Source organism: Telmatherina bonti (genome assembly GCF_933228915.1).
Source record: "Telmatherina bonti genome assembly, chromosome: 12".
Lineage (NCBI taxonomy): Eukaryota > Metazoa > Chordata > Actinopteri > Atheriniformes > Telmatherinidae > Telmatherina > Telmatherina bonti.
Genome location: NC_136610.1, coordinates 25,985,293 through 26,006,820, shown reverse-complemented (window position 1 = coordinate 26,006,820; position 21,528 = coordinate 25,985,293). Strand labels below are relative to the sequence as shown.

General features: G+C 40.2%; 5 protein-coding genes across 6 annotated transcripts in view; all 5 read left to right on the top strand.

Moving 5' to 3' along the window:
- Positions 1-120: 120 nt before the first annotated feature.
- LOC306763335 (protocadherin gamma-A2-like) lies at positions 121-6,964 on the top strand (the record flags this gene model as incomplete). Its single annotated transcript, XM_079250121.1, has 3 exons — positions 121-573; positions 4,134-6,059; positions 6,956-6,964. 3 exons carry the CDS (start codon positions 121-123, stop codon positions 6,962-6,964), a joined length of 2,388 nt encoding a protein of 795 aa, XP_079106247.1.
- A 798-nt stretch (positions 6,965-7,762) lies between these two features.
- On the top strand, positions 7,763-10,225 carry LOC306763334 (protocadherin beta-16-like; the record flags this gene model as incomplete). Its single annotated transcript, XM_079250120.1, has 1 exon — positions 7,763-10,225. The coding sequence occupies one exon, from the start codon at positions 7,763-7,765 to the stop codon at positions 10,223-10,225; it is 2,463 nt and encodes an 820-aa protein (XP_079106246.1).
- A 777-nt stretch (positions 10,226-11,002) lies between these two features.
- The window catches only part of LOC306763160 (protocadherin gamma-C5-like), a gene marked incomplete at its 5' end in the record, with an annotated part of 115,073 nt that continues 104,547 nt past the window's right edge, over positions 11,003-21,528 (top strand). For both annotated transcript variants that reach the window (XM_079249888.1, XM_079249885.1), the window contains one exon: positions 11,003-13,387. In XM_079249888.1, coding sequence (XP_079106014.1) covers positions 11,003-13,387 — 2,385 coding nt within the window. The remainder of the gene's footprint in view (positions 13,388-21,528) is intronic.
- Positions 14,533-16,941, top strand: LOC306763005 (protocadherin gamma-A2-like; the record flags this gene model as incomplete). Its single annotated transcript, XM_079249674.1, has 1 exon — positions 14,533-16,941. One exon carries the CDS (start codon positions 14,533-14,535, stop codon positions 16,939-16,941), a length of 2,409 nt encoding a protein of 802 aa, XP_079105800.1.
- On the top strand, positions 18,059-21,348 carry LOC306763004 (protocadherin beta-16-like; the record flags this gene model as incomplete). Its single annotated transcript, XM_079249673.1, has 2 exons — positions 18,059-20,460; positions 21,318-21,348. The coding sequence occupies 2 exons, from the start codon at positions 18,059-18,061 to the stop codon at positions 21,346-21,348; spliced, it is 2,433 nt and encodes an 810-aa protein (XP_079105799.1).

Below are 21,528 nucleotides of genomic sequence, written 5' to 3'. Positions count from 1 at the left end.
CTCCATATTCCTTTCTGTCTGTTTTATAGTATATATGCAGTACGTTTGTCGACATTTCTTGAAGATTAGACAACAGGTTTATAGCAGAATTCATTCTGGGAGGATACGATCGGCAGGACAATGACGCGGCCAGTGCTGTTGTTTTTTTCGTTTCTTTTCTTCTCATCGGTGTATGGACAGGTCAGCTACTCCATCCCGGAGGAAATGGCGAGAGGATCGTTGATTGGGAACATCGCTCAGGATTTAGGTTTGGAAAACAAAAGACTGATTGCAGGGAAAGCTCGGATTTTTACGGGAGACAATGCGGAATACGTTGAGCTGAACAGAGAACGGGGAGTCCTTCTAGTGAAACAAAAAATAGACAGAGAGCTGCTTTGTGGACAGACAATGCCCTGCGCTTTGCATTTTCAGATTATTTTGGAAAACCCCATGGAACTGTACAGTGTTGTTGTGGAAATAACCGATGCAAATGATAACACTCCTGTCTTTGAAAAGTCTGACATGAAATTCAAAATAAGCGAGTCGGCTGTGATGGGAGCTAAATTCTTGTTAGAAAGGGCTATTGATCCCGATGTAGGCTCAAATAGTCTCCAGAGTTATTTTCTATCAAAAACTGATCATTTTGCTTTGAAGGTGAAAGACCAGCCCGACGGAGAAAAGACAGTGGAAATGGTTTTGCAAAAAGCACTCGACAGAGAGAAACAAGAGGACATATCCCTAGTATTAACTGCTGTGGACGGAGGTGATCCAAAACTATCTGGCACAGCTCAGATACACGTTACAGTGCTCGATGCGAACGACAATGCACCTGTATTTACTAAACCAGTATATAAGGCAACAATACATGAAAACGCACCCAAGGGTACAGTTATAGCCAAAGTCAGTGCATCTGATGCCGATAAAGGATCCAATTCTAATATAATGTACTCAATTTCCAACACCGTTGCAGATATACGCGACATGTTTGAAATAAATGGATTAAATGGAGACTTGATCTTAAAAAAATATTTAAATTATGAAAAAGCACGTCACTATCAAATACATGTACAAGCGAGTGATGAAGGCGGGTTGACAGATTCGTGTAAAGTTACGGTAGAAGTTATAGATGTTAATGATAACAAACCCGTTATTAACATAATGTCACAGACTACTATGATTCCAGAGGATTCTAAACCAGCAACAATTGTGACGATGGTCAATGTTCAAGATATAGATTCTGGAGAAAATGGCAAAATTCACTGTGACATTAATGAGTTAATTCCCTTTTCATTAAAGTCATCTGCAAGTAGTTTCTATAACTTAGTGACAGATAGTGAACTAGACAGAGAAAAAACTTCTCAATATAATATAACTATAACCTGCTCGGATGACGGAGTACCCTCCCTCTCCAGCAGCGTCACTCTCACCTTGAAGATCTCTGATGTGAATGATAACGCACCTGTCTTTGAGAGGAGCTCATATGAGGCTGATATTGTAGAAAACAACACACCAGGTCTCTCTATATTCACAGTGAACGCTATAGATGCTGACTGGAACCAGAATGCTCGTGTTTCTTACATACTGGAGGACTCCTCTGTGAATGGACTGCCAGTCTCCTCTTACGTGTCCGTTAGTGCTGATAGTGGAGTCATCCATGCAGTTCGCTCTTTTGACTACGAGCAGATCAAAGATTTCCAGTTCCTTGTCAAAGCGCAGGATGGAGGATCTCCTCCACTCAGCAGCAATGTGACTGTGAAAATACGGATACAGGACCAGAACGATAATCCCCCTCAGGTTCTCTACCCAGTCCAGACTGGTGGCTCTGTGGTTGCTGAAATGGTTCCTCGTTCAGCAGATGTGGGTTATCTGGTCACTAAAGTGGTGGCTGTTGATGTGGACTCTGGACAGAATGCCTGGCTCTCCTATAAACTCCAGAAATCCACAGACAGGGCGCTGTTTGAAGTGGGCTTACAGAATGGAGAAATAAGAACTATCCGCCAAGTGACTGATAAAGATGCTGTCAAACAAAGACTGACTGTCATCGTGGAGGACAACGGACAGCCCTCTCGTTCAGCTACAGTCATTGTTAACGTGGCGGTGGCGGACAGCTTCCCTGAAGTGCTGTCGGAGTTCACTGACTTTACACACGACAAAGAGTACAATGATAACCTGACTTTTTACTTAGTGTTGGCTCTGGCTGTAGTTTCCTTCCTCTTCATCACGTGTTTAGTGGTGATTATATCAGTGAAAATCTACAGATGGAGACAGTCTCGCATCATGTTACACTCCAGCCTTCCTGTGATTCCATATTATCCTCCACGTTACTCAGACACTTTGGGAACAGGAACTCTTCCACACGTGTACAACTACGAGGTGTGCAGGACTACTGACTCCAGAAAGAGTGACTGTAAGTTCGGCACAACTAGTAGACAGAACGTGCTGATAATGGATCCCAGTTCTACAGGAACGATGCAGAGGATACAGAATGAAAAGAGCATCTTGGATGAACCAGACTCTCCTCTAGAGGTCAGTTTAATAATAGCATAAAATGTGTTTTTTCAAATTGGTCTTGCTCTCAGTGTTTTAGATACGTTTGCATTATCCGCATTAAAGAGCGGTTACTTTTTCAGCACCATGGACAGATCACATATCTTCCTTGCACATAAGTTAGGGAGATTTGTGGTTTCGTAATTTTGTATTCTCACCACGGTTGTGACTTTACCTTAATTTGTGGTTATTGTTCCTCCTTCCTGTGTAAAGGTGTGTGTGTGTCATTATATTTGTACTTTGTTGTGTGTGCGCGCGTGTGTGTGTGTAAATAATTTTTAAAATAATCCTTCCTTTTTCCCCATCACAATCGTTTCCTTCACATTACTGTTATAAACCTGCTCTTTATAAGCTAGACTTTAACTAATACTCGCTGCTTATATATGCATAAGCATTTTTTACAGTTTAAATTGAATACCAGTCGAATAACAATGTATTCTTGTTTAAATTCTACTTTTCTTAACCCAAGTAAGACTTGAGATTTAACCCTGGTCAGGTCACTTGTCTTATTACTGTTTATCCATGATTAGCAGAAGTGATTGAGACATACCTCAAATTCACCACATATGTGATGATTTACACAGTGATGTAGATGTGTATTATTTTTGTATATTTTTCTCAAGAGTGCATTCATTGTTTTACTTACAGTGTTATATTCCTAACTTTTTTAATATGGCTTCATCTCCAATTTCTACAAGCATTTTTTCCCCTTTGTGCCACGTTTGACTTTTTACAGCAGGAGTTAAGAGATTAAAGGCATTTTAATTGTATAAATGAAAAATCTTCTTACTACTCTATAAATGCTGTTTGATCAACTAGATTTTTTTTTTTTTGACTGCTGCCACTGATAGACCGTGTAGTTCAATTCATTGAACAGAAAGGGACGCTGTTATCCATAAAGTTGATGAGCCATTTGCTGAGGTTCTTCCCTCTACGTCAGCATATATCATTTGGACACACTTGAAGTGGCAGCGTTCACAATCTGGCTTCCCACGAAGAGAAGGATCCAGAACTGCACAATAGGATTCCCTTGTTGCAGGTTTAGGACTTTTTTTTTCAACTAACTTTAAATTATTCATACAAATCAAAAGCAGAGGAAGAATTCAAGAAACAGAGGGATTTCTTATTTAATTCAAACACCGTCGACTGGAGCGATGGGATGGCATGTGCTGCCCTTTTTTATGGTGCTCTCTTTTGGTGTTGTGTTCGGTCAAGTCAGCTATTCCGTTCCTGAGGAAATGGAAAGAGGGGCTGTGATAGGCAACATAGCACATGATTTAGGTTTAGAAGTTAACCGACTGAAGTCCGGTAAAGCTCGGATTTATTCTGGAAATACTGAAGAGTATGTGGAGCTGATGCAAGAAAGAGGAGTGCTCCTTATTAAAGACAGAATAGACAGAGAATCGCTGTGTGGGCAGACAATGCCCTGCGCTCTGCATTATCAAGTGATCCTTGAAAACCCAATGGAATTTTACACGCTAACAGTTGAGATTACTGATGTAAACGACAACCCTCCCGTATTTGAGAGAGGTGAGATGCAATATGAGATCAGTGAATCTGCTCTTGTTGGAGCTCGATTTGTTTTAGAAAAAGCAATCGACGAAGACGTTGGCACGAACGGTCTGCACAGCTATACTCTAAAACCAAGTGATAATTTTGTTTTGAAGACCATCAAACGAGGTGATGGGACGAAGGATGTAGAAATGGTTTTACAGAAAGCTTTAGACCGAGAGAAACACGAGCAGTTGTCGCTAACACTAACCGCTCTGGATGGAGGAGAGCCGCAGCTGTCGGGGACGATGCAGATTATCATCACTGTGTTGGACGTAAATGACAATCCTCCCGTTTGTTCTAAGCAGGAATATAAAGCAAGTGTTCCAGAAAATGCCGCCATTGGAACTGTAATTACAACCGTGGAAGCTACGGACAGAGACAAGGAAAATAACGGAAAAGTGACATATGACATACCGAAATCTGCAGCAGGGAGCTTTTTTCAAATCAATGCTGAAAACGGAGTTTTATCTTTGAGTCGGAAGGTAGATTATGAAAAAAGGAAAGTTTATGAGCTAGATGTTCATGTATCTGATCAAGGGGGGTTGTCTGACGCATGTAAAGTGATTGTGGATGTCACCGATATAAATGATAATCCGCCAGTTATTAATGTCATGTCTAAATCAAACGCATTGTCCGAGAAAACCAGTCTCGGGACGATTGTAACGATGCTTAATATTCAAGATCCAGACTCCAATGATAATGGCGAAGTAACGTGTGATTTGACTGAAAATGTCCCTTTTATCATTAAGTCAACAGCCAATAAATTCTTCACTGTTATCACAGAAAGTGAGCTGGACAGAGAGAGAACTTCTGAATATAATATAACAGTGACATGCTCTGACGGGGGAGTACCCTCCCTCTCCAGCAGCGTCACTCTCAACTTAAAGATTTCTGATATAAATGACAACGCGCCTGTCTTTGACAAGAGCTCATATCAGGCCTACATTGTAGAAAACAACACACCAGGTCTCTCTATATTCACAATGAAAGCTACAGATGCTGACTGGAACCAGAATGCTCGAGTTTCTTATATACTGGAGGACTCATCTGTTAACGGAGTGCCAGTCTCCTCTTACGTGTCCGTTAGTGCTGATAGTGGAGTCATCCATGCAGTTCGCTCTTTTGACTACGAGCAGATTAAAGATTTCCAGTTCCTTGTCAAAGCTCAGGATGGAGGATCTCCTCCACTCAGCAGCAATGTGACTGTGAAAATACTGATCCAGGACCAGAACGATAATCCTCCTCAGGTTCTCTACCCAGTCCAGACTGGTGGCTCTGTGGTTGCTGAAATGGTTCCTCGTTCAGCAGATGTGGGTTATCTGGTCACTAAAGTGGTGGCTGTTGATGTGGACTCTGGACAGAATGCCTGGCTCTCCTATAAACTCCAGAAATCCACAGACAGGGCGCTGTTTGAAGTGGGCTTACAGAATGGAGAAATAAGAACTATCCGCCAAGTGACTGATAAAGATGCTGTCAAACAAAGACTGACTGTCATAGTGGAGGACAACGGACAGCCCTCTCGTTCAGCGACAGTCATTGTTAACGTGGCGGTGGCGGACAGCTTCCCTGAAGTGCTGTCGGAGTTCACTGACTTTACACACGACAAGGAGTACAATGATAACCTGACTTTTTACTTAGTGTTGGCTCTGGCTGTAGTTTCCTTCCTCTTCATCACGTGTTTAGTGGTGATTATATCAGTGAAAATCTACAGATGGAGACAGTCTCGCATCATGTTACACTCCAGCCTCCCCGTGATTCCATATTATCCTCCACGTTACTCAGACACTTTGGGAACAGGAACTTTGCCACACGTGTACAATTACGAGGTGTGCAGGACTACTGACTCCAGAAAGAGTGACTGTAAGTTCGGCCGAGCTGGTAGCCAGAACGTGCTGATAATGGATCCCAGTTCTACAGGAACCATGCAGCGGATACAGAATGAAAGGAGCATTCTGGATGAACCAGACTCTCCTCTCGAGGTGAGCTTTAATTACATTTATTTGATTAATTATTTGTCCTTTTTATTTTGGAGGGTTTTGCCTGTCTATCGTAGGGAAACATGTTAGTTTTGAAAACTATTTTCGTTTAGGAACACAGTGTGCTCTCGGTGTAATTAATGTTTCACATGAGATACTTGAAATATCAGCTGTAAATAATGCTCCATACGTTTTCGATTTCTTGTAAATTGACGAGTCAGATTTTCTAAAAAAAACAACACTAACAGAACATATTATCCTATAAAGCCTTCACGACATAGTTTTATTAACCTGACGGACGTTGTAAATCTTGGAAAATGTGTGTCATCCAGCACCATGGACAGAGGGCCTAACGTAGTGGTTGGTTTAGACTTATGTAGGGATAGCCTGAATTTCTTGTTTGTTTGTTTTTTTGTTTTTGTTTTTGTTTGTTTTTTTTACAATAGCAGATTAATCAATATCATTCAAATGTTTTTGGGTTTTTTTTTCATAATCTTTTAGATGACAATAGGTACTTTGAACTGATTCAGTCGATAACGTGTATTAAAACATTTGAGGTAACTGTCAATAACATTCATTTCAAGGTAAATGTCATCTGTAATTCAGTTTCTCCAGCTCACATGAATGCTGTTGACCAGTCAACTGAGAGCTCTTGTCAGCAAAGCTTTCAGTACCTAACCTCACGGGGTTAGGCTTTTTTCATCCATGTTCACTGTTTTTGCAAAGTCAAAAGCAAATATTAAACTGTAAATCTGAACTTTTTTGTGTCCTAATTAAAAAAGATAGATATTTTTATTTAGACTACTGTACTTGGCATCTCCTCAACTAAAAGAAACATAAAACTTAAAATTAAATAATACCTTCCGGAAATCTGAAAGTTTCCGTGATCTCTTCCGAAGATGAAATAATGGAATTTAAATTTTTGTTCTTATGTTTTAGTTCTCGTCCTTTTTCGACATTTAAAAGGCCATTGGTAGTGTTCAGCCAACCTCATACATTTTTACAGCAATAAAGGTAAAGAAGTAATGAACAAAATTGATTTGCACCTCATATCATTTATGTTTTTGTTTTCATTACAGTGGAAATTGTCTTTATCTAAGTCACTAACAGAAGCCTTTCTTACTGGCGCACTTCAGTTTCAAATGTTGTTCTAGGTTTCTTATCCACCATACTATTTCCGACCTCGAAGCTCTAATTATAACACCATTGTTTTTATTATTATTATTATTATTATTATCATTAATAAATTCCACACCTGTTTTTCTTTTTCTTTATTTTCCACCTTGACACAAATCTGCTGCACTTGAGTCTGTAGTTTTGAGTTGTTTTGAGGCGCGTGAATTTTCACTTCTACGCTCCCAAGAACTGTCAGCCTATCTGCATACCAGAGCTTTCTCTATATCCTGTAGTTTTTTAGTTTGGTCTCTTAGGGCCGCTGTTGACCACAGTGTCTGAGACTCTGAACATGAGCGCAGCCCCACCAGCCAGTTACAGCTCCATAACAGATTAGGTACACGTCAGACGACGATCAGACAGATAACACGAAGGAGGATTATTAATTTGGAGGAAAAAAAGACCCTCATCTTTTTAAGGATTCTTCCCATAGATCTTTTAACACCGTACTTCTAAAGGCGGACTTAAAAATTTCAGAGGTATCTTTTAATTAAACATACTGGAACCTCGCTGGGCATAATTCGGACAGAACAATGAATCGGCAGGTCTTGTTTATTTGCATCCTTTCCCTCAACTCGGTGATCGGGCAGATCAGCTACTCTATTCCAGAGGAAATGAAAAAAGGATCTTTAGTTGGAAATATCGCTCAGGATTTGGGTTTGGAAATTAAACGTTTGTCATCAGGAAAAGCACGAATATATACCAGGAACAGCGAGGAGTACGTCGAGCTGAACAGAGAAAGAGGAGTCCTTCTTGTCAAGGAGAGAATCGACAGAGAGTCGCTGTGTACAGAGACTGCGCTTTGTGCTTTGCATTTTCAGATAATTTTAGAGAGTCCTATGGAATTTTACACTGTTACAGTCCAGATTACAGATATTAATGATAACCCACCAAACTTTGAAAAAAGCGAAATGAAATTCAGAATCAGTGAATCTGCTGTGATAGGAGCTAAATTTGTGCTGCAACGAGCTGTAGATCTGGATGTTGGAACAAATGGTCTTCAGGATTATTCATTAAAACCATCTGATCATTTTACTCTTAAACTAAAAGGTAATACTAATGGTCATAAAAACGTCGAGATGGTGTTACAGAAGCCTTTAGACAGGGAGAAAGAAGAGCAAATATCACTCGTGTTAACAGCTGTAGATGGAGGAGAGCCGCAGATGTCAGGAACAATGCTCATTCTCATTACTGTTTTAGATGCTAATGACAATGCTCCCGTTTTTACACAGCAAATATACAAAGCGACAGTACGAGAAAATTCATCGAAAGGAACAATAGTTGCCACTGTTACAGCTTCCGATGCTGATCAAGGCTCAAACAGTAGAATTACATATTCAATCACAAACACGCTTGACAATGTGAGGGAGGTTTTCCAGGTAAATGAGGACAACGGGCAAATTTCATTAATTCACGACATTGACTTCGAGAAATCGAAGTCATTTCAAATAAACTTACTTGCGAGTGACAGCGGAGGGCTGACAGATTCGTGCAAATTGACTGTCGATGTTCAGGATGTAAATGACAACAAACCAGAAATAAACATAATGTCAAAGTACAGTATCGTATCAGAAGATGCTAAGCTAAATACAGTCGTTACAATGATAAATGCTGAGGATTTTGACTCAGGTGAAAATGGTAATGTCAATTGCTTTATTGTTGAAAAAGTACCATTTACTTTAAAATCGTCAACAAGTAATTTTTATAGCCTCGTTACGGATAGTGATTTAGACAGAGAAAGGGCTTCTGAATATAATATCACTGTAACCTGCTCTGATGAGGGAGTACCCTCCCTCTCCAGCAGCATAACTCTTACATTGCAGATCTCTGACGTGAATGATAACGCGCCTGTTTTTGAGAGAAGCTCATATGAAGCCTACTTTGTTGAAAACAACACACCAGGTCTCTCTATATTCACAGTGAAAGCTACAGATGCTGACTGGAACCAGAATGCTCGTGTTTCTTACATACTGGAGGACTCATCTGTTAACGGAGTTCCAGTCTCCTCTTATGTGTCCGTTAGTGCTGATAGTGGAGTCATCCATGCAGTTCGCACTTTTGACTACGAGCAGATCAAAGATTTCCAGTTCCTTGTCAAAGCGCAAGATGGAGGATCTCCTCCACTCAGCAGCAATGTGACTGTGAAAATACTGATCCAGGACCAGAACGATAATCCTCCCCAGGTTCTGTACCCAGTCCAGACTGGTGGCTCTGTGGTGGCCGAAATGGTTCCTCGTTCAGCAGATGTGGGTTATCTGGTCACTAAAGTGGTGGCTGTTGATGTGGACTCTGGACAGAATGCCTGGCTCTCCTATAAACTCCAGAAATCCACAGACAGGGCGCTGTTTGAAGTGGGCTTACAGAATGGAGAAATAAGAACGATCCGCCAAGTGACTGATAAAGATGCTGTCAAACAAAGACTGACTGTCATAGTGGAGGACAACGGACAGCCCTCTCGTTCAGCTACAGTCATTGTTAACGTGGCGGTGGCGGACAGCTTCCCTGAAGTGCTGTCGGAGTTCACTGACTTTACACACGACAAGGAGTACAATGATAACCTGACTTTTTACTTAGTGTTGGCTCTGGCTGTAGTTTCCTTCCTCTTCATCACGTGTTTAGTGGTGATTATATCAGTGAAAATCTACAGATGGAGACAGTCTCGCGTCCTGTTTCACTCCAGCCTCCCTGTGATTCCATATTATCCTCCACGTTACTCAGACACTTTGGGAACAGGAACTCTTCCACACGTGTACAATTACGAGGTGTGCAGGACTACTGACTCCAGAAAGAGTGACTGTAAGTTCGGCCGAGCTGGTAGTCAGAACATACTGATAATGGATCCCAGTTCTACAGGAACGATGCAGCGGATACAGAATGAGAAGAGCATCTTGGATGAGCCAGATTCTCCTCTAGAGGTCAGAATTTTGTTTTCTCGAAGGCGGGGTGGAGAAATCGGATGTGTTGGTAGTTTTGTGTACGTGTGTGTCTGTGCGTGAGTATGTCTGTGCTTGTGCGTGAGTGTGTGTGTGTGTGTGTGTGGGGGGGGGGGGGGGGGGGGGGGTAATAATCTATTCTTAAGCTACACACAAGTGTTTCATCCAGATTGCGCTCTGAGGGCTGTATCCTAACCATTAGAACTACATATAGTGGATATTTATATAAAGATAGCCATACCTTACTCTTATCACCAATTCTTTCTTCGTTACGTGTACTTTTTAGTTTTTTTTATATTTTTCTTCATCATTTTAATTCTTTGTAATTTTCCATTTCCCCTTTCTCCGTAACATTTTACATCTTTAATCCATCTCAACCCAATATGCCCCTGCAACATCTAATTCGTTTTTCTCTAATGTTGTAATACTTAATAATTAAAAAGTGACACTAACATTATTTTTTTGCAGATGTGTTTCTCGTGTTTGTCAAATAAATATCACAGAGCTAAATATGAGATAATGTTCTGCACTTGTAGTAACTGGACTCATAGGGCCGCTGTTGACCAGCGATTCTTGCACAGTACATGTTTGAAGCAGCTCCTTCTTTGTAACCTCGGCATATCACTGAGGGAACTAAACACACAGGATCGCTAAATGCTGGCAGAAGACTGGCGATTAAGGAAAAATAGATGTCTATCTCCAACGAATGATTTAACAGACAGTTTGTGGGTTTTGTCTTCAGATTGGACATTAACAAGCTGCATATTTTTTTTCCATCTTTCTTTTTGTGGAATACAAAGAGGCTAGGAAGCTTCACCAGTACAAAAACCAAACAGAACGATGAACTGGCAAGTACTGTTGTGTATCTCTCTCGTTTTCATCGAAACGGCATTATCCCAAATCAGCTATTCTGTTCCAGAAGAAATGCCAAAGGGTTTTCTAGTAGGAAATGTAGCGCAGGATTTAGGTTTGGAAATTAATCGTTTAATATCTGGCAAAGCAAGGATCTACATGAGAAGCAGCGAGGAGTACGTTGAGCTGAACAGAGAAAGAGGTGTCCTCATTGTTAAGGAGAGGATAGACAGGGAGGTGCTGTGTACGGGGACTGCGCTTTGTGCTTTGCATTTTCAGATCATTTTAGAAAATCCCATGGAATTTTACACTGTGACAGTAGAGATCACAGATGTTAACGACAATGCACCAACTTTTGAAAAAGGTGAGATGTCGTTCAAAATTAGCGAATCTGCAATGATCGGAGCTAAATTTGTTCTGGAAAGAGCTGAGGACTATGACGTTGGAAATAATGGTGTTCAAAAATATGAATTAAAACCAACACAAAATTTCGACCTTAAGCTACAAGATAGCGCTGACGGCAATAAAAACGTAGAGATGATATTACAAAAGCCTTTAGACAGAGAGAAGCAAGAGCATATATCTCTTGTGTTAACGGCTGTAGATGGAGGAGAGCCGCAAATGTCAGGAACAATGCTGATTTTAATTACAGTCTTAGATGCTAATGATAATGCTCCTGTTTTTACACAGCAAACATACAAAGCTATAGTTACAGAAAATGCACCAAAAGGAACAGTTATTGCCTCTGTTACAGCATCGGATGCTGATCAAGGCTCGAATGGTAAAATAACATATTCGATAAGAAATACCTTAGGAATTGTCAGGAAAATGTTTGAAGTAAACAAAGAAAATGGCAATGTCATTCTAACAGGAATTATTGACTATGAAAAGACGAAGCGTTTCCAAATTGACATAGGTGCTAGTGATGATGGAGGACTTACTGATTCTTGTAAATTAATTGTTGAAGTGCAAGATGTCAATGACAACATTCCGGAAATTAACATAATGTCAAAGTCAAACGTGATATCAGAGGATGCGAAAGTTAATACAGTTGTAACAATGATACATACTGAAGACGCAGATTTGGGAGAAAATGGAATCGTTCAGTGTTTTATGAGTGAAAATATGCCATTCAAATTAAAGTCATCAACTAAGAATTTCTTTAGTCTCGTTACAGACAGTGATTTAGACAGAGAGACGATATCTAAATACAACATTACGGTGACATGCAATGATGAAGGAGTACCCTCCCTCTCCAGCAGCGTCACTCTCACCTTACAGATTTCAGATGAAAATGATAACGCGCCTGTCTTTGAGAGGAGCTTATATGAGGCCTACATTGTAGAAAACAACACACCAGGTCTCTCTATATTCACAGTGAAAGCTACAGATGCTGACTGGAACCAGAATGCTCGAGTTTCTTACATACTGGAAGACTCCTCTGTAAATGGAGTTCCAGTCTCCTCTTATGTGTCCGTTAGTGCTGATAGTGGAGTCATCCATGCAGTTCGCTCTTTTGACTACGAGCAGATCAAAGATTTCCAGTTCCGCGTTAAAGCGCAGGATGGAGGATCTCCTCCACTCAGCAGCAATGTGACTGTGAAAATACTGATCCAGGACCAGAACGATAATCCTCCTCAGGTTCTGTATCCAGTCCAGACTGGTGGCTCTGTGGTTGCTGAAATGGTTCCTCGTTCAGCAGATGTGGGTTATCTGGTCACTAAAGTGGTGGCTGTTGATGTGGACTCTGGACAGAATGCCTGGCTCTCCTATAAACTGCAGAAATCCACAGACAGGGCGCTGTTTGAAGTGGGCTTACAGAATGGAGAAATAAGAACTATCCGCCAAGTGACTGATAAAGATGCTGTCAAACAAAGACTGACTGTCATAGTGGAGGACAACGGACAGCCCTCTCGTTCAGCTACAGTCATTGTTAACGTGGCGGTGGCGGACAGCTTCCCTGAAGTGCTGTCGGAGTTCACTGACTTTACACACGACAAGGAGTACAATGATAACCTGACTTTTTACTTAGTCTTGGCTCTGGCTGTAGTTTCCTTCCTCTTCATCACGTGTTTAGTGGTGATTATATCAGTGAAAATCTACAGATGGAGACAGTCTCGCATCCTGTATCACTCCAGCCTCCCCGTGATTCCATATTATCCTCCACGTTACTCAGACACTTTGGGAACAGGAACTCTTCCGCACGTGTACAATTACGAGGTGTGCAGGACTACTGACTCCAGAAAGAGTGACTGTAAGTTCGGCACAAGTAGTAAACAGAACGTGCTGATAATGGATCCCAGTACTACAGGAACGATGCAGATGATACAGAATGAGAAGAGCATCTTGGATGAACCGGACTCTCCTATAGAGGTTAGTTACATAAAACAGCTTTACGTTTATGCTTTTTTTCTGTTCTCATGTCATAAATCTAATCCACAAGAGTCTGAATTTTTAGGAGAAAAAATCTTTCACCTTCTTATTTACTTGAGTATATATATTCACGAGCTTCCTTTTTATTTTGTTAAAATGATTTTTTTAACAGGCTTAAGGTTAGCACATGTTTGTAGATGTTATTGACCTTTGTTTACACCGCATCCTGATACATTTTTAGTTGGTTTACTGATTTCTCTAAACTGATGTTAGTTTGACATTCTGCACTTCGGAAAATTGGGGTTTATATTGCAATATATGTTTACGCCTGAACTCGCTTTTCAGGGTAATTATTCCCATCACGTTTTCAAAATAATGCTTTTACAAATTGTTCATTTGGTAGATCAAGTTCTTATTCACGTCAAAGCTTAGGTTTTGTTGTAACTGGTTTCAATTAGCTCTTCTGTGTTGTTATACGTTTGTATAACCCTTGCTTTTGTCAATACCTTCTTAAGGAATTACTCAAATCAGCACCTTGGAGAGCGATTTATTTCTCTTTTTTTTTTTTTCTTTTCCTCCTTATAAACCAGTACTTAGTGGATTATTTTTGCCTGGTATCTTTAATTAATCTATTTTGAGCATTTTCCTTGCAAAGCATCGGTGTGATGGACAATTAAGAAATAACACCAAGACATAATTTAAAACAATTTTAAAAAGAATTCTAGAAAACCTTTATGTGGCAAGTAATGGGAAATTAGACGTGTTGTTAAAATCTTTTTATTATGTATTTTCTTAACAATGGAGGGTTTTAGCTAAATAAATATGTTTCTTATCACCACTCCCCTGCATTTTTGCTGTATGAACTCAAAGGGCCGCTGTTGACCAGATTGTTGATGAGAGTGTGCAGGACTGCTTCACCTCCCATGTAACGTCGACATAACGAAGACAGAGCACGAACAGAAATGACTCAGGTCCTGCGTTAAAAGAAAAGCTTCAAATTGAGAAAAAGAACTGAAGGATTACTCTTTTAACTTGGTGGAGTATATGTTTCTGTGAGACTGATCACTGACCCTGGAAAGTATTTCACTTCAAAGGATATTTTGGTGGATTACGGATCTTTGCTGAACAAATCGTCGGATAGAACAATGAAAGGAAAAGCGCTGTTGTGGTTTGTCCTCGTTTTTGTCAGATCAGTAACCGGGCAAATCAGCTATACGATGCCGGAGGAAATGAAGAAAGGTTCTTTGATCGGTAATATCGCTCAGGATTTAGGTTTAGAGACGAAACGCTTCATCTCTGGTAAAGCTCGAATTTATACTCGAGACAGCGGAGAGTTCATCGAGCTGAACAGGGACAGAGGAGTCCTCCTTGTTAAAGACCGAATAGACAGAGAGGCTCTCTGCAAACAGATGATGCCCTGCGCATTACATTTTCAGATTATACTGGAGAATCCTATGGAATTTTACACGGTTACTGTACAGATCACAGACATCAACGATAATGCACCAACTTTCGAGAAAGAAAGAATTACCTTTAAAGTACGAGAATCTGCGGTAATTGGAGCACAATTTGAGCTAGAAGGGGCTGTGGATTTGGATGTTGGAATTAATGATCTTCACAGGTACGAATTGAAACCTACAGACAATTTTGCTTTGAAGGTGCACAATAACGCTGATGGAAAAGAAAATGTTGAAATGGTCCTACAGAAGCCTTTAGACAGAGAGAAACAGGACGAGATATCTCTTGTTTTAACAGCTTTTGATGGAGGAGAGCCGCAGATGTCTGGAACAATGCTGGTCGTCATCACAGTTTTAGATGCTAATGATAATGCTCCAGTTTTTACACAGCAAATATACAAAGCTACAGTTATAGAAAATTCTTCTAAAGGAACAGTTGTTGCTACAGTAACAGCGTCCGATGCTGATCAAGGCTCTAATGGAAGAATTACATATTCAATTAAAAACACACTAAACAATATTAAGAAAGTCTTTGAGATAAATAAAGAAACTGGTGAGGTTACATTAATAGGAAACGTTGATTTCGAGGAATCTCGTGATTTTCAAATAAATTTGCGTGCAAGTGACGATGGAGGGCTCACGGACTCATGTAAGTTAATCGTTGATGTTCAAGATGTAAATGATAATATACCTGAAATTAATATAATGTCCAAGTCAAATATGATATCAGAAGATGCCAAAATTAATACAGTCGTAACAATGATCAATGTTGAGGACAAAGATACCGGAAGCAATGGTAAAGTACAATGTTATTTAGAGGAAAATATACCATTTATGCTAAAACCATCAACTGATAGTTTCTATAGCCTGGTAACAGACAGTGACTTAGACAGAGAGAAATCATCAGAATATAATATCACAGTAACCTGTTCCGATGAAGGAGTGCCCTCCCTCTCCAGCAGTGTTAATCTAACTTTAAGAATCTCCGATGTGAATGACAACGAACCTGTCTTTGAGAGGAGCTCATATGAAGCCTACATTGTAGAAAACAACCCACCAGGCCTCTCCATATTCACAGTGAAAGCTACAGATGCTGACTGGAACCAGAATGCTCGTGTTTCTTACATACTGAAGGACTCATCTGTTCACGGAGTGCCCATTTCCTCTTATGTGTCCGTTAGTGCTGATAGTGGAGTCATCCATGCAGTTCGCTCTTTTGACTACGAGCAGATCAAAGATTTCCAGTTCCACGTAAAAGCGCAGGATGGAGGATCTCCTCCACTCAGCAGTAATGTGACTGTGAAAATACTGATCCAGGACCAGAACGACAATCCTCCTCAGGTTCTGTACCCAGTCCAGACTGGTGGCTCTGTGGTGGCTGAAATGGTTCCTCGTTCAGCAGATGTGGGTTATCTGGTCACTAAAGTGGTGGCTGTTGATGTGGACTCTGGACAGAATGCCTGGCTCTCCTATAAACTCCAGAAATCCACAGACAGGGCGCTGTTTGAAGTGGGCTTACAGAATGGAGAAATAAGAACTATCCGCCAAGTGACTGATAAAGATGCTGTCAAACAAAGACTGACTGTCATAGTGGAGGACAACGGACAGCCATCTCGTTCAGCTACAGTCATTGTTAACGTGGCGGTGGCGGACAGCTTCCCTGGAGTGCTGTCGGAGTTCACTGACTTTACACACGACAAGGAGTACAATGATAACCTGACTTTTTACTTAGTGTTGGCTCTGGCTGTAGTTTCCTTCCTCTTCATCACGTGTTTAGTGGTGATTATATCAGTGAAAATCTACAGATGGCGACAGTCTCGCATCCTGTATCACTCCAACCTTCCTGTGATTCCATATTATCCTCCACGTTACTCAGACACTTTGGGAACAGGAACTCTTCCGCACGTGTACAATTACGAGGTGTGCAGGACTACTGACTCCAGAAAGAGTGACTGTAAGTTCGGCACAACTAGTAGACAGAACGTGCTGATAATGGATCCCAGTTCTACAGGAACGATTCAGCGGGTACAGAATGAGAAGAGCATCTTGGATGAACCAGACTCTCCTCTAGAGGTTAGTTACATAAAACAGCTTTAGGTTTGTGCTTTTTTTCTGTTCTCATGTCATAAATCTAATCCACGCGAGCCTGAATTTTTAGGAGAAAAAAAATCTTTCATCTTCTTATTTACTAGCGTATATATTCACGAACTTCCTTTTTATTTTGTTAAAATGATTTTTTAACAGGCTTAAGGTTAGCACATGTTTGTAGATATTATTGACCTTTGTTTACACCGATTCCTCATACATTTTAGTTGGTTTACTGATTTCTCTAAAGTGATATTAGTTTGACATTCTGCACTTCGGAAAAGTGGCATTTATATTGCAATATATATTTACGCCTAAACTCGCTTTTCAGGGTAATTATTCCCATGACGTTTCAAAATTTTAAAATAATACTTTTACAAATTGTTCATTTGGTGGATCAAGTTCTTATGCATGTCAAAGCTTAGGTTTTGTTGTAACTGGTTTCAATTAGCTCTTCTGTGTTTTTATACGTTTGTATAGCCCTTGCTTTTGTCAATACCTTCTTAAGGAATTACTCAAATCAGCACCCTGGAGAGCGATTCTTTTTTTTTTCTCTCTCCTTCTTATAAACTGGTACTTAGTGGATAGTTTATTCTGATTTCTTTAATTAATTTATTTTGAGCATTTTCCTTGCAGGCATTGGTGTGAAGGACAGTTAAGACATAACAATCAGACTTGATTTAAAACATAATTTTCAACAGAATTCTGAATTACCTTTAAGTGGCAAGTAATGGGAAATTAGATGTGTTGCTACAATCTCTTTTATCTTGTGTTTTCTTAACATTGGAGTGTTTTAGCTAAATAAATATGTTTCTTATCACCAATCCCCGGCATTTTTGCTGTATGAACTCAAAGGGCCGCTGTTGACCAGATTGTTGATGAGAGTGTGCAGGACTGCTTCACCTCCCATGTAACGTCGACATAACGAAGACAGAGCACGAACAGAAATGACTCAGGTCCTGCGTTAAAAGAAAAGCTTCAATCGAAATAGAGAACAGGAGGATTACTCTTTTTGCTTGGTGGAATATATTTTGCTATGAGACTGATCACTCACCCTGGACAGTATTTCACTTCAAAGGATATTTTGGTGGATTACGGATCTTTGCTGAACAAATCGTCGGATAGAACAATGAAAGGAAAAGCGCTGTTGTGGTTTGTCCTCGTTTTTGTCAGATCAGTAACCGGGCAAATTAGCTATATGATGCCGGAGGAAATGCAGAAAGGTTCTTTGATCGGTAATATCGCTCAGGATTTAGGTTTAGAGACGAAACGCTTCATCTCTGGTAAAGCTCGAATTTATACTCGAGACAGCGGAGAGTTCATCGAGCTGAACAGGGACAGAGGAGTCCTCCTTGTTAAAGACCGAATAGACAGAGAGGCTCTCTGCAAACAGATGATGCCCTGCGCATTACATTTTCAGATTATACTGGAGAATCCTATGGAATTTTACACGGTTACTGTACAGATCACAGACATCAACGATAATGCACCAAATTTTGAGAAAGAAAGAATTGACTTCAAAATTAGCGAATCTGCGGTAATTGGAGCAAAATTTGTGCTGGAAAGGGCTGTGGATTTAGATGTTGGAATTAATGATCTTCACAGGTACGAATTGAAACCTACAGACAATTTTGCTTTGAAGGTGCACAATAACGCTGATCAGAAAAAAAATGTTGAAATGGTCCTACAGAAGCCTTTAGACCGAGAGAAACAGGACGAGATAGCTCTTGTTTTAACAGCTTTTGATGGAGGAGAACCGCAGATGTCAGGAACAATGGTGATTGTAATCACAGTTTTAGATGCTAATGATAATGCTCCAGTTTTTACACAGCAAATATACAAAGCTACAGTTATAGAAAATTCTTCTAAAGGAACAGTTGTTGCTACAGTAACAGCCTCAGATGCTGATCAAGGCTCTAATGGAAGAATTACATATTCAATCACAAACACGCTGGATGATGTTAAAAAAGTCTTTGAAATAAATAAAGAAACTGGAGAGGTTACTTTAATGGGAAACATTGATTTTGAGGAATCTCATGATTTTCAAATAAATTTGCGTGCAAGTGACGATGGAGGGCTCACGGACTCATGTAAGTTAATCGTTGATGTTCAAGATGTAAATGATAATATACCTGAAATTAATATAATGTCCAAGTCGAATATGATATCAGAGGATGCCAAACTAAATACAGTCGTAACAATGATAAATGTTGAGGACAAAGATACCGGAAACAATGGTAAAGTGCAATGCTTTTTGGAGAACAGTATACCATTTATGCTGAAACCATCATCTAATAGTTTCTATAGCTTGCTAACAGACAGTGATTTAGAGAGAGAGATAACTTCTGAATACAACATCACAGTAACCTGTTCTGATGAAGGAGTACCCTCCCTCTCCAGCAGCGTATCTCTCACTTTACAAATCTCTGATGTGAATGACAACACGCCTGTCTTTGAGAGGAGCTTGTATGAGGCCTACATCGTAGAAAACAACACACCAGGCCTCTCCATATTCACAGTGAAAGCTACAGATGCTGACTGGAACCAGAATGCCCGTGTTTCTTATATATTGGAGGACTCTTCTGTTAACGGAGTCCCAGTCTCCTCTTACGTGTCCGTTAGTGCTGATAGTGGAGTCATCCATGCAGTTCGCTCTTTTGACTACGAGCAGATTAAAGATTTCCAGTTCCTTGTCAAAGCGCAGGATGGAGGATCTCCTCCACTCAGCAGCAATGTGACTGTGAAAATACTGATCCAGGACCAGAACGATAATCCTCCCCAGGTTCTCTACCCAGTCCAGATTGGTGGCTCTGTGCTGGCTGAAATGGTTCCTCGTTCAGCAGATGTGGGTTATCTGGTCACTAAAGTGGTGGCTGTTGATGTGGACTCTGGACAGAATGCCTGGCTCTCCTATAAACTCCAGAAATCCACAGACAGGGCGCTGTTTGAAGTGGGCTTACAGAATGGAGAAATAAGAACGATCCGCCAAGTGACTGATAAAGATGCTGTCAAACAAAGACTGACTGTCATAGTGGAGGACAACGGACAGCCCTCTCGTTCAGCTACAGTCATTGTTAACGTGGCGGTGGCGGACAGCTTCCCTGAAGTGCTGTCGGAGTTCACTGACTTTACACACGACAAGGAGTACAATGATAACCTGACTTTTTACTTAGTGTTGGCTCTGGCTGTAGTTTCCTTCCTCTTCATCACGTGTTTAGTGGTGATTATATCAGTGAAAATCTACAGATGGAGACAGTCTCGCATCCTGTATCAATCCAGCCTCCCTGTGATCCCATATTATCCTCCACGTTACTCCGACACTTTGGGAACAGGAACTCTTCCACACGTGTACAATTACGAGGTGTGCAGGACTACTGACTCCAGAAAGAGTGACTGTAAGTTCGGCAGAGCTGGTAGTCAGAGCATACTGATAATGGACCCCAGTTCTACAGGAACGATGCAGCGGATACAGAATGAGAGGAGCATCTTGGATGAACCAGACTCTCCTATAGAGGTTAGAATTCAGTTAATGTCTGTGTGCATGCTGGTCCTTATGGCAATTTTTAAATTAACTTCACAGTTTTTTGATAGAAATCACTGTACCCAATTAAAGGTTTGTTTCCATCAACTGTTAATCAGTACAACTTAACGTTCTTCAGGCTGCAGTTTTCTTGCAAGACTACCCATTCTTTTGATCGTTAGATGATGTTAAGTAATCACATGTAGGTTGAATATACCTAAAACCTTCCCCGCCTCCCACAGACTCACAAAGACTTGCACACACAGACACGCGCACACACACGCATACGCCAAAATAAAAAGTAAAATGTTCTTTTTTTCAAATGCATTTTGGCAAATATTTATTTGCATATTTGATTTGTTATCTTTCTTGACAAGTTACTGTACTTTGCAATCAGACGCTACATGTTTCACTACGGAATATGAAGTGTGCATATATATATATATATATATATGTGTGTGTGTGTGTGTGTGTGTATTGCGTATCCTTTTGTCCTCTGCTATTTTCGCTTGAAATAATGGAATCTATTTGTACTTTGTATTTTGTGTGTTGTTTAAATATGTCAGTCTTTTATTCTACATTTTTGCTTTTTTCACCGATCCTGTCAAACAATCAAAAATACAGGCTATCACACTTTGACAATTTAACAGATATCCTATTCTACACATTTCAGTCAGTTTAGAAGACTATTCCCTAAGTTTATATTTAACCTTTTATGTTCTACAATCTATTTAAACCTTCAAGTTTAAATGTCTGATTTATTTAATCATTAATTTATTTACTCAATAATTTCTTGGCAGTCTTAAATAAAATACATTAAATTAGATTAAATGCTGACTTTCTGTAGTTTTGCTATATCAACTCTTAGGGCCGCTGTCGACCAAGGTGTCCACAACTGACGCAAATGTTATTTCAGTACCTCCCCTCAAACAACATAAGGACAGACGACGGTCTGTATCAAGCCGCGCTGCCATTAGTTTCAGTTGAACAAAAGGCTTTGAGAAAAGGGTGCCGATCGATTTGTGTGGATTATGAAGACAAACAATTTAAGATAAATACGGTACTAGAATGGGAATTAT